Consider the following 13030-nt stretch of genomic DNA (forward strand, 5'->3'; position numbering starts at 1 on the left):
TGCAAAAGGATTAGACCCACAGTTTCAATGGGGTACAGTTTTAAAAGGAAAAGTTTTCACCAAAATCAGGTAAATAAGTATCAGCTATTTAAATGGTCTGATCTTATCCTCCTCTGTCATCCACCACAATTCATATGTTGCATTAAAAGATACTCCAGGCATGGCTCTATCTGTGACCCAAACACAACTGTTCATGTTTGCCCACTATGACTCGATAAGCTTCCTGCTTCTGCTTCCTATTTGACACTGTAAAAATACAGGGGAGAGGGAGGGTTACACGTTAAAAGGCTCCAGTGCAGTTAGTGAATCAGACATTCTGCAGACCTGAAAAAGTTAATGCCAATTTCTCATAATTTCAGTCCTTCTTCTAATTGTAGTTTGACACAGCGTGGAGAGATTACTACAATCTTCTTGGCTCACCAATTATTTTTAATTGGCATATCCTTGACTTCTGAACAGTAAAAAGAAATAGGCTTTTATGAAGCAAGCCTGAATATGTGATCCTTCAAGTGTGCTTTTCCCACAAGGATTGCAGCAACATTTTTTTTTGTAGACTGCTTTGTGCGGATTCCTCCAAAAGACAGGGTAGAAATCATCATCTGACTATCCAGTGGCTCACTGCTAAGGTTATACAGTATACAATCCACTATCTACTCTGTTCTGAAAATCAAAGCAGATATGTTTTTCATCTTGTTCAAATATTTCGGGGGCTAAAACCAAAAATAACAACCCAACAATAATCACATCTGGCAAGAGAAAAAGAAAGCACTGAGGCATTGGTAGTGCCTGGGGCTTAACTCTCTGTCATTGTGATTAGAACTGTGTCTAAAAAGTTGCAGAGGAGCCTTCCCAATGGTAAAATAGCTCATACTGCAACCAGTGCAATGTTGGTTTGGAACCAATTCATTTGTGAAGTTCAAAGCTAATAAACTTCTTAATTTGCTAACCACTCCCCATCCCTATTAATAATCCATTACTAGATGTCATTTATTATGACATCTACCAGTGATGTAGCAATCAATGTGCTCTGTTCACATGTGGTATTGTGGAACAATCACATGCACTAGTGGCTCTGAAGTTGTGAGACCAGCTCAGGTATCAATTTCCTTAGGCTACTGTGAACCCTCCGAAGCTTGGAGGCATATCTTATTGCTTCCTGACTCAAACAACCGTCATTTTCAGAAACTAGGAATTCCATCTCTACTAAATATTCATTTTGATAAGAGCAGAGAGGGAAAGTCTTCAAATGCAAAGAAGAAGAGGGGGGAAAAGGTACAAGAAAGTAGCTCACCACAAGTTTCCTGTTCTTTAGTACATAAAAGTTCTTATCTGGTATTCCGCTCCAGCACAAAAATAACTTTCCATTGGCCTCTGGTATCAGGACAATAACAGCAAGCACTGTATATATTAACCCAGGCTGGAATCCTTCCAGTAAAATGTCTCAACCTCATATGGAATCCAGATTGGAGTGGAATTGAATTAAATGACTAGAAGCTGGTTAAACTTAAACTTGGAAAGCAAGTTGGTGAAAAAAAGATCAAAGTGTAAATAAGCCTTAAAGGGAACTTTTTAAAAGAACCTAAGCAATATTTTATATTGTTTCTTTAAAAAGGAATAGGTTTGAGAAGGCATGGATTTGGACTCATTTCAGATTTGTGTCACTTAATTGTGCAATTTACTGTAACATTTAAAGCCGTAGTCAATGTTCAAAATAGTCCAGGGCCACTGCTGACTAAAACAGCATAATCAGAGAGTAAAAGGTCCTGGAGCAATTTCTTCCAAAATGGAATGAAAACTGTATGACAAAGCGACCTTAGAGAACATACTCCTCTGAGTCATTTTGACAACAGAATATTCTTGACCACAGAAATTCAGAAAACTCTGCCACTCTTGGACTATTTCAGTGTTATTTGGCTGTTCTAGTGTGGTTAGGTACTTTCTGGTTATAAGCAGTCACGTAACTCAAGATCTGGTAATTTAAATTCTAGAACTAACATCAATTAAGCTTACACTGATATCCATATAAGCTACAGAAAGAGCCGCAGCTAAGCACTGAAGTGTCTGCCTCTGGCAATTCTGCTCAGTATTTTCCTAATAACAAAAATGGTTGTGTGTTTAATCACCATCTTATCTGGATTCCTGGATAAGCTTGCAAAGAGCTTTTCAATGGCTTATATTCCTTTCGGACATCTGAATGAAGTGCATAGAGATCTCTATTAGCATCCAAGTACATACGGGATTCCGGGGTTAGGGTTAGGGTTAGTTGTATGTGCCCTGTTCCATTCTATTCAACTCTACTCAAGGGCAGATAAATGTCTTCAGTCTATCACCTTAACTGTAATATAATCCTAGGCCTGTTTACTCAGTTTTAAGTCCCACTGAGATAAGCACTAAGATATTAAATTTAATAACCTTATAAGTAAATTTTATACATCAAGCCAACAGAACAGAACAGAACAACAGAGTTGGAAGGGACCTTGCAGGTCTTCTAGCCCAACCCACTGCCTAGGCAGGAAATCCTATACCATTTCAGACAAATGGCTATCCAACAGCTTCTTAAAAACTTCCAGTGTTGGAGCATTTACAACTTCTGGAGGCAATAATTGGGACTCAAGACTCAACTTGAAGACCATATGCCCATCCTATTTCATGCATAACCACATCATCTTCAGATAATACAATATGACAATATGACAGTTTCCTTTCTCGTCATTATGTTCCATGACTTTTAGTGACCACAAATATAAGCCTCCACCAGGGTGATATACACATTGACCTCTTTCAATCTATTTACTACTATGTCATGTTTTAAATTTGTTGGCAATATTCAGTTAGAAATTTTAATTATTATTATCTGTTGCTTGCCATATTTCTGTTAATATGCCACTGATTTCTCTAGCCTTCTAACTTGGTAATGATCAGAATGCTGATCTAACTTCCAGTGGATCATTTAAAAAAAGGGATTAAGTTATTTTCTAAGGTATCAAGTAGACATTCAATTGTTCTGGGGGGGCTTAAATTTAGAAGAAAAATGATGAAAAATATGAGAGGATAGTGTCACTTCCTCTAGATTATTTTAAAGCAACTTAGGCCCCTAGAAACATAATGCAAAAAGCTGCATTTTCAGCTTCAAAGTATGTTATACTCAAAAGCAGTGGCATGAGGAAAACTCTCCCTTCCCAGTGATGGATCCTCCTATAAAATCAAATATTATAATCCATAAAAGAGACCTTTCTTTCTTGTGCTAATCTTCCACATACACTAACTGGTTCTGCCAGTATTTGGAAAAACGTGATACAGATTATTGGAAACATAACCCCATAGCCTTACTTTTTAAAAAGCCCAGTCAGTTCTAAGCTAGCACTAGCTTCTTGTATAATTCTTGTTCTTTTTTATTGAATTGGATAAGATGATTTGCTCTTAATACCACCATTCAGGAAAGAAATTTTTAAGACGATGTAGTCCTACAGAATTGTACAGCCAAGTAGTTGATGCTGGCCCATAGGCACTTGGATAAGACATAGAATGTCTACATTAGTATTTGAGAAATAAATTGAACACATTCATTCAGAAAATTACACTGTTTACTGCTCAGGACACAAAAAGAAAATACATTGCTTTCATAGTCAGGAAGATATAGTAAAGACAGTATAGATAGTCCTCGACTTATGACCAAAATTGAGCCTATCATTTCTGTTGCTAAGCAAGACAGTTGTTAAGTGAGTTGTGACCCATTTCGTGACCTTTTTTGCCACAGATTTTAAGCAAATCACTGCAGTTGTTAACTGAATCATGTGATTATTAAGATAATCTGGCTTCCCCCAATTGACTTTGCTTGTTGGAAGCCATCTGGGAAGGCTACCAATGGTAATCATATGACCCCAGGACAATGTAACTGTCATTAATACAAACCAGTTGCCAAATGCCTGGATTTTGGTTATATGACCAGGAGGGTACTGCAATGGTCATAAAACTTGCCACAAGTCACCTTTTTCGGTGCCGTTGTAATTTTGAATGGTCATACAGGAATGGTTAAAAGTCTAGGACTAGCTGTACTTGAATACAACATGATCAGTGACTGAATAATATCAATCAGATTTCATGGGCAATTCAGTAATATGACATTTATACAAGTTTATGTTGATACAAAAGAGAGAGTGGAGTTGAATGAGTTTTATGGTAAAATTCAATCCGAAATTGACAGAACAGGCAAAGAAGTTGTGCTGCTTTTAACTGGAGGCTAAAAAAAGTTGGAAAGAGAAGGAAGAAAATGGGGTTGGATTATATGGCCTGAATAAATTATTCATTTCTGCCAATCCAATGGCTTTCCCCGCCCCCCCCATTGTTAATACAGTTTTCAAACCATCAAAACAACACTTTTATCCATCAGAGGAAGTACGCTAAAATCAAATTGACTAATTATTGCTATAAGAAAACTGAAGAGGTCTTTTATTACAGCAAAAATGTGTCCTGAAGGTGACTATGGAACTGCTCCTCGCATGCAAGTTCCGAATCAAGCTAAAGTGGAAGAACAAAACCAAAAAGTTTCCACAGTATGATCTTTAGGATGTGTACGTAATTGTCAAGAACAACACTAGGAGTTGCTTTGAAGTCCTGAGTCTCATTCAGAAAAGAACTGGGGTTCTTCAGAATAAATGTGAAAGAGATCAAGAAATAGAAGAAAACAAACTGGATGTCAGAACAGCGGAGTTTGCCAAGAAGAGAAGTCCATGCCAAATGCAAACCCGAGAAAGACAAGGATCTCAGGAACTTAGCAAAGAAATTTCAGAGTGGTGTTCCAAGAGGCAATAAACAGTATTACAACAACAACTGCAAAGACATTAAAGATAGAAACAAACATGGAAAAACAAGACGGAAAAATCAAGTCTTACTTCAAGACCAAGGCAAATCATGACTCTTTAAGGTCACCTAAGAACTGTTGGCATTTTTCTGCTTCAAAAATCCAGCCCTTCTAGATTTTTTGCTATTGGAAAGAGGATTACATTTAAAGTAAAATGTGAAAAACAACAGAATCTGGCCCAGGCGTATCAGCTACCCTTTAAAGCCTAATTAAAATGTTGGTTTTGGGCCAAATAGTTATTTGTCATCCTGAAACTATTTTACTCTCTGTTTTGGACATTACCAGGATTGAGGCGTTCACTGTAACCAGCACTAAGTTCTGGCAATTCAGTCCTGAAAGGATTAAATACCTTGATTCATATCCAAAAAGGGCGTTGGTACTTACCTGATACGCCTCTTCTCATAGTGGGGGGAGGAGTATCCAGGATGGGTTTGACCTTATCCTCTCGTGATTGGTTTGAGTCAGATAAGCTCTTTGGGCTCCGCCCCTTGGCAGTGAGCATGCCCAGTTTTATGACGAAGAACTCTCTCCGACTCGTTGCATCATTCACTCCAGACTCTTGATTCAGTTTTTTTGCTTTTATTGTCTTCAACATCAATAATTAAATAACAATATAAACAATGAACATAACACTTAGTTGTACAAACATAGTCAGGGAGGGACTGGATACTCCTCCCCCCACTATGAGAAGAGGCGTATCAGGTAAGTACCAACGCCCTTTCTCCATAGTGAGGGGGGAGGAGTATCCAGGATGGGACGTACCAAAGCCTGCACGTCCCTAGGGAGGGAGATCCCTGAGGCCATATGTCCCCCTCTCAGGCCTGTTGAGGCACGGGTCCAGCCCTGTGAACCGCCTGCAACACCCTGCGGCCGAACGAGGCCTCTGCCGAGGCAAAGGAGTCCAACTTATAGTTCCTAACAAAGGGAGAGGGGGAAGCCCACGTGGCTGCCCTGCAGATTTCGGCCAGGGATGCTTGTGTGGCCCAGGCCGTGGATGTGGCAGCACTCCGTGTGGAGTGGGCTGTGATATGATTTGGTGTCTGTAACCCCTGCGATTGGTAAGCAGTGGCAATGCAGGTTCGCAACCACCTGCCGATAGTGGTGGAAGTTACCTTATTACCCAGGGATCCTGGTTGGAAGGAGACAAACAGGGCTTCGGATTTCCTGTTTGGCCTGGTTCTCCTGAGGTAAATCCTCAGAGCCCTCCTAACGTCCAGAGTGTGCCACTTCCTCTCCAATGGGTGAGAAGGGTCTGGACAGAAGTTGGGCAAAATCAGTTCCTGGGCCCGATGGAAGCAGGAGCACACCTTGGGAATGAAGGATGGATCCAGCCGTAACACCACCCTATCTTGGTGAAAGACACAGAGATCCTCCCTGGTGGACAGCGCCTGCAGTTCGGATATCCGCCTGGCGGAAGTGATGGCCACCAGGAAAGCCACCTTCAGGGTCAGGAACTTAAGGGAAACTGTTTGTAATGGCTCAAATGGGGCGCCCGTTAGAGCGTCCAATACCCTGTGTAAATCCCAGGAAGGGTACCTGTGTACCGTAGGTGGTCTGAGGTTGGAGGCCCCCTTAAGGAATTGCCTGACCATGGGGTGGTGCGTCAGGCTCTGGTTTCTGCCACACAGGAGAACTGATGAGATGGCTGAGACCTGTCTCCTAATTGTGTTAGGAGCTAACCCTCTATCCAGGCCCGCCTGGAGGAAGTCCAGAACCTGAGGCACCGTAGCCTGGATGGGGTGGAACCCCCGGGAGTTGCACCAAGAGTCAAAGGCCCGCCAAGTGGAGCCATAGATGCGCTCTGTGGAGGGCCTGCGGGCGGCCTGGATAGTCCTTATCACCCTGGGGGAGAAGAGGTCTCTCCTCAGGATGCTCCGCTCAACCGCCAAGCGGTCAACTGGAGCCATTGAGGATCCGGGTGCTCCAGCGCCCCCTGGCTGAGGGAGATCCTCTCCTGGGGAATTCTCCAGGGCCTCTCCACTGACAGAGACTGGAGATCTGCAAACCAAGGCCTCCGGGGCCAATGAGGAGCCAACAGAACCACTTCCGCCCCCTCCTGAAGGATCTTCCGTATGACCCTGGGAATCAGGGGCAAGGGAGGAAAGGCATACAAAAGACCCCTGGGCCATGAGCTCCGCAGAGCGTCCGTCCCTTCCGCCCCCCGTGTCCGGTACCTGGAGAAGAACCTCGGGAGCTGAGTGTTGAGGGGAGTGGCGAACAGATCGACTTCCGGGCGCCCGAAGCGCTCGGCCACCTCCTCGAATATCGCAGGCTGTAGCCTCCACTCTGAGTTGTCCACCTCGGCCCGGCTGAGCCAGTCGGCCCTGGTGTTGTCCACCCCCGCTATGTGTTCTGCCCTCAAAGACCGGAGGTTCCTTTCGGCCCACTGACCCAGACGTTTGGCCTCCTTCATGAGGGCCCTTGATCTTGTCCCCCCCTGTCTGTTTATGTGAGCCTTGGTAGTGATATTGTCTGTGAGGACTAAAATGTGCTGGCCCCTGACCGAATTCTGGAACCGTAACAGAGCCAGGCGGACCGCCCTGAGCTCCAACCAGTTTATGTTGTGAGTCCCTTCCGCCTGAGTCCACTCTCCTTGCGCCATCTGAGCCAGCAGATGGGCACCCCACCCACTCAGACTGGCGTCCGTCGTTACCGTCAAGCGGTCTGGTGTCCAGAAGGTTTCGCCCTTTGTGATCGCTGGGGATGTCCACCAAGCCAGGGAGCGGGAGACGTCTAGCGGGAGAAGTACCTTGGTCTGCGAACAGCTCGTGCGTCTTCGCTGGAACGGCAAGAGGAACCATTGGAGATCTCTGGTGTGGAGGCGAGCCCACGGGACGATGCCAATGGCGGAGACCATGGTGCCTAGTAGTTTAGACAGAGTGGCTAGGGACACCTTGCGCTTCCTGGCTATCGAGGAGGCTAGCTGTCTAAGCGCTATCTGTCTGTCGGGTGACAGGAAGACCATGCCCGCCTGGGTGTCTATTCTGGCTCCTAGGTGAATCAGACTAGTAGAGGGGTGGAGGTGACTCTTGGCTAGGTTCACTGTAAACCCATGGTCCCTCAGGACTGTCATGGTGATGTCTAGGTCTTGCAGAGCGCCCCTAAAGGAAGATGACTGCAGGAGCAGATCATCCAGGTAACATTGGATGCGCACCGGGACCTGTCTCAGGTGCGCTGCCAGCGCTGCCATTACCTTTGTGAATACCCTCGGGGCCGAGGACAGCCCGAAGGGGAGGGCCCGGTACTGATAGTGATGACCCATGTAGCAGAACCTGAGGTACCTACGGTGATCCTGGGCAATGGGGATGTGCAGATAGGCCTCAGTGAGGTCTATGGAAGTGAGAAAGTCTCCTTGTCTAACCCCCTCCAAGATAGAGTGTAGGGAGTGCATCTTGAACCTCCTATAGCGAATGGAACGGTTCAGGCGTTTCAAGTCAAGGATCGCTCTCCAGCCCCCAGAGGCCTTGGGGATGACAAACAGGATGGAATAGTGCCCCTGACCCTGTTGCTCTGGAGGCACTGGCTGGATCGCCCGGATCTCCAACAGGTGTTGGATGGCTTCCTGCATCAGCAGCCTCCGGGTCGGGTTCTTAGAAACCGGACATATCCGGAAGAAGCTCGGGGGACTGGAAAGAAATTCGAGTGAAAGGCCATGCCTGATGGTCTTCTGCACCCATCTGTCAGAGGAGGTGAGGTCCCAGCGGTCAGCGAAGTGCGCTAAGCACCCCCCAATGGGGAGAGTGCTGGACCTAGCTTTAATATTTGCGGAAGGAGCGCCCCCCTCCGCCTCCTCCGCCCCCTCGAAAGGGCCGCTTCTGTTGCCTGCCTCTTTGCTGTCTGTCTGGGTACCTCTGTCTAGCAGGGAATCCCCCTTGATACTGCCTGCCTCCTGAGAAACCTGCCTCTGACCCCCTAAGGAAGTCCTGACCCCGAAAGAAGGAACCAGAGTCCTGACCCCGGGAGTAGGAGCGTCTGGGGTATGGAGTTGACCTGAAGCTGCCTTTCTTCTGGGCAGTGGCGAGGACCTTCCTCTTGTCCTTGTTCTCAACCAGGAACCGGTCCAGAGCCGAGCCAAAGAGGGAGTCCCCTGTGAAGGGGGCTGAGGCCAGGCGCCACTTGTGACGAACCTCCACCTGCCACTGTCGAAGCCACAGCAGCCTGCGTGATGCCACCGACGATGCGATCGCCCTGGAAGCGAATCTGGCTGCAGCCAGGGTGGCATCCGATGAGAACTGGATGGCCGCTGCCAGCCTGTTGATGTCCTGATGTGACCGGGCATCTGCTATGGGGGTGCGTTGCTGTAGCTCCTGCAGCCACAGCAAGGAAGATCTGATGATGAAAGAGGCTGTGGTGGATGCTTTCACCGCCCAGGCCGCTGCTAAATGGCCCCTCTGCAAGGTGAGGTCTGCCTTCTTGTCCTCCGCCTTCAAGGCATCCTCTGGCTCCCCAGGCATGTTGGTGGATGTATGAAGGGCCACTATTGGATCATCTATGGTGGGCTGTGCAAGTAGCTTAGCCAGCTCTTGGTCCACATTGAAGAACATCCTGTCTGAAGAGGAGGGTGATGGGCCCTTTGTAGGAGATGCCCATTGGCGCCTTATCAGGCCTAGGAAGGTCTTGGGCGTAGGAACAGTGTCTGCCTCGATGGCCTGCTCATCAAAGATGTTCTCTGCTGAGAGGCCCTGGCGTTGGGGTGTGGCCTCCGCTGCTCTGTTGCCTAGCTTGACCGTTGCCTTGGCCTTGAAGAGCAGGGACTCAAACAGTGAGGGCTGGAACAACCCAGTGAATGTGGGTTTAGGAGGAGGCATGCCTTCATCCTCTGATAGCTTGAGTTCTCTGATCTCGCCTTCCTCACTTTCATTGTCACTGTCCTCCTGGGATGAATCTGAGGAGCTGTGAATCTCTTCCTCCTGGGCCTCTGGGAATTCAGGGGCCCTGGGGGTGGGGGGGAGGGGGGCCCCCTGAGGCTGTGGCTGCTGGAATGCTGCAGCCATGTATTGCTGAAAAGCCTGCATCATTAATTCTTGGAAGTTGGGGGCTCCTGTGGGAGGAGCTGGGTTGGGGCTGAAGCCCCCCTGAGCAGGGGGGGGGCTGCCCAAAAGGGGAAAGCCAGTAGGCAAGGCTGCCCCCACAGTAGGGGTGATAGGGGATTGCCACCCCTGAGTGGAGCCCCAAAGCCCCGAGGTGTCTATAGGGATCCTTGTTGGCAGGGCTGGATTCTCCCCTGAGCCTCCGCTGGATAAGGGAGTGCCTGAATTTTCCCCCCCTTTGCCTGGGGCGTTCTGATGGCTGGCTGCTTGGTTGCAAAGTCTCTCTAAAGCCTTATGCCTCCTCCGCTCGTATTTAGAGGGCTTGGAGGGCTTGTGACCCCTCCCTTCCTCTGGATCTGCCCTGGGGGAAAGGTGCTTGGTTTTGCATTTAGCCTTTCCTCTTCCCCCCCCTCCTCGGGCAGTCTCTGGGGAAGCCACTGACCTGGGTGCTTGTTCTTCTGCCCCTCCGGTGGGGCTGCAGTCCCTGCTTGCAACTGCCTGGGATTCTCCTTCCTGGTAGTTGCTGGGCGCCGCCATTTTGGACCACGTGGGTCCTCCCGGCTTCAAAATGGCGCCGACCGGCTTGCAAAGGGGCGCGAAATTTAAAAGTGCCTGAAGCGAGGCTTGAGCTCCTGAGAGCTTGCCACGTGCGCTCCCAGCCGGATTCTCTTCCTCCTGCCTCTCCTCCGATGCCGCTGTGGCCAGGAACAGCTTCTTCGGCTTCCTCACGATCCTCTGGCCACGTGGAGGCAGCGCGGGCGCTCCAGGGCGTTTGAAAGCCCTGGTTCCTCGCTCAACCCTTGAGGGGAGCAACGGAGCGCTCCAGCGACTTACAAGCCTCAGCGGTTGGGGCTGCCTGCTAGAGGCTTTTGCCCTTTCTCCTGCTGCCTGGTCAAGCTCCTCACTGAGAGACTTCGGATCTCCTCAGTGTCCAGGGCAGCCTGCCGCCCCAGGGGGGCTAGTGGCAGTTCCAATCTTGCAGGAGGAGGCTGTGTATAAAGCAGGGAGGCAAACTCGACGGATCCAATTGAATTTTCCTAGTAAATTCCTGGAGCTCTCGAATGAGCAACTTCTCACGAAGGTTTTGAGTCAGAAAACTGGGCATGCTCACTGCCAAGGGGCGGAGCCCAAAGAGCTTATCTGACTCAAACCAATCACGAGAGGATAAGGTCAAACCCATCCTGGATACTCCTCCCCCCTCACTATGGAGAAAGGCTCTTAACATTTTCCTGTGCACCTGAGCCCACAATATTTTTTAACGTGAAACCTGTGAAAAACTAAAAAGAATTTATGATTGTTTTTTTATAGCATGCAATCAGAGACACCTTCATTTCCTTGCTAAATAAGTGGAATTATCAGGGTTTTCTAAGAGTATTGGTTGACAGGGAATCAATCCAAGAAGCTGGTACTGATTGGAAGAAATATTTTGTTTGGTAGCTCAGTGGATAATCCCATCCACTGATAATGGAATTAAAGAGTCAACATGACAATATTTTAGCTGTAGCCCCCATAACAATGTTGTTCCCCAGTGATGGGTTCCAGATCCTGGTGCAATCGGTACGATGCAATGGGGCCGGGCATCTTCCACATGCACGTGCACAGCACGCGCATTCGTACTTACTATCCGCAACACTCTGTGACGGCTCCAGCTGCTCATCAGAGCGTCGTGCAAATGCCTATGCTCTGTGCGCGGAAGCCCCGATCGGTTCAAATACAGGTAAGGACTGTGGGCAGGCAGGTAAACCCTCCAAAGCACCATACCGGAATGGTACCTGGTGTTTCCAGCAGGCACCGGTACACCCGTACCGGGGCGTACTGGTCATATCCCACCACTGGTGTTCACATACAACGAAAAAGAAAACAGTACAGAAGATCTTAATCTATCTATCATCTATCTATCTATCTATCTATCTATCTATCTATCTATCTATCAATGGCTCTGTGTGTGTGTGTGTGTGTGTGTGTGTGTGTGTGTGTGTGTGTGTGTGTGTGTGTGTGTGTGTGTTTTACAGCATAACTCTGGAACGCCTTGAGAAATTTCAACCAAACGTGGTACACAGATGACTTGCTCTTTGGGAAAAAGTACTGTGAGGGTAAGACACCCACTAATACCCCTCGGGATGTGTGTTCTGTTACGATACAGCCTGTTGTGCCGTACTGCCGTACTGGCTTCTACTGTACAACACAGTGGAGTTGCCATGGTAATGGCTTCACAGTACTCCACAAGGAGGCTCCCTCTGATAAGGGGGAAAATACAACATGAGAAATTACATTTGGTCTAGACATTTTCCCCCTATAAATAAATACCTGGGCAATGCCGCGTTATCCGCTAGTTTTTTTTAAAAAAAATCAAAATAAAGCAAATCCAGAGGTCAGCACTTCAGAGGAATTTCAAAGAACAGTGCAAGAGCACGGAGAAACAATGAGTCAGGCATAAGGCCTTCCTTCATATAAATCTCCTGTGTAAACATTAAATATGCCACGCTAACTATAAAATTTGATCACCTGCAGTCAAAGTTTCTGGGTAATAAAACTACCATGTAGCTCTTATGGAGTGCATTCTTTACTAAATAAGGAAGATAAGGAATTCTGGTTAAATTTCATAATGATATTTGTAGCTTTGTTTGAATGAGCTTGTTTATATAGGAGGGTGTGTAAATAGGTCCCAGATTCTGTAGCTGATAAACTACTACTTATGACTACCCTTTTGGCACGTCTTAAAAAACTGATGGCAAACCTTTTTGACTTGGCCTGTCAAACATTCAGAAAGTGACTAACTTGAGTGCCTCTGAGCAACAGACAAACAATTCTCTACTTCCCCACCCATCTAAACTACCTTGAACAGCAGTATGTAACTAACTGTGTACACAAAAGCAGGTCCCATTCTCATGCAATTTTCCAAGGATCTGGAGACTTGCGCCGTCTCCACAGCATCTGAAAACCACGTGAAAGCAAGCCCCGTTCATGTACAGATGCTCTGGATCAATGATTTTTTAAAAAATAATTTAATGGATTTTTTTATTTTTTTAGTAAATTTATTTTAATAAAATGCTTTTGGAGTAAATATCTATTTAAAGATTGTTTTATATTTAAGATACATTAATCATTTAGTTTATTCAGAATGAAATGGAGCTTAGTT

The 13030-nt window shown here is 46.9% G+C and overlaps 2 protein-coding genes across 2 annotated transcripts in view; both read right to left on the reverse strand.

Moving 5' to 3' along the window:
- Nucleotides 1–13030, reverse strand: part of METRNL (meteorin like, glial cell differentiation regulator) — a 43333-nt gene that overhangs the window by 17651 nt on the left and 12652 nt on the right. The window lies entirely within an intron of this gene.
- On the reverse strand, nucleotides 167–9890 carry LOC148048136 (uncharacterized). Its single transcript, XM_087711157.1, has 3 exons — nucleotides 9226–9890; nucleotides 7253–9143; nucleotides 167–246 (listed from the first exon to the last, which is right to left on the reverse strand). The coding sequence occupies exons 1-3, from the start codon at nucleotides 9877–9879 to the stop codon at nucleotides 167–169; spliced, it is 2625 nt and encodes an 874-aa protein (XP_087567283.1). The 5' UTR covers nucleotides 9880–9890.

The sequence above is a fragment of the Thamnophis sirtalis genome, unplaced genomic scaffold (genome assembly GCF_051295495.1).
Source record: "Thamnophis sirtalis isolate CommonGarterSnake01/CBP01778 unplaced genomic scaffold, rThaSir2_p1.2 scaffold_3, whole genome shotgun sequence".
NCBI classification, from domain to species: Eukaryota; Metazoa; Chordata; class Lepidosauria; order Squamata; family Natricidae; genus Thamnophis; species Thamnophis sirtalis.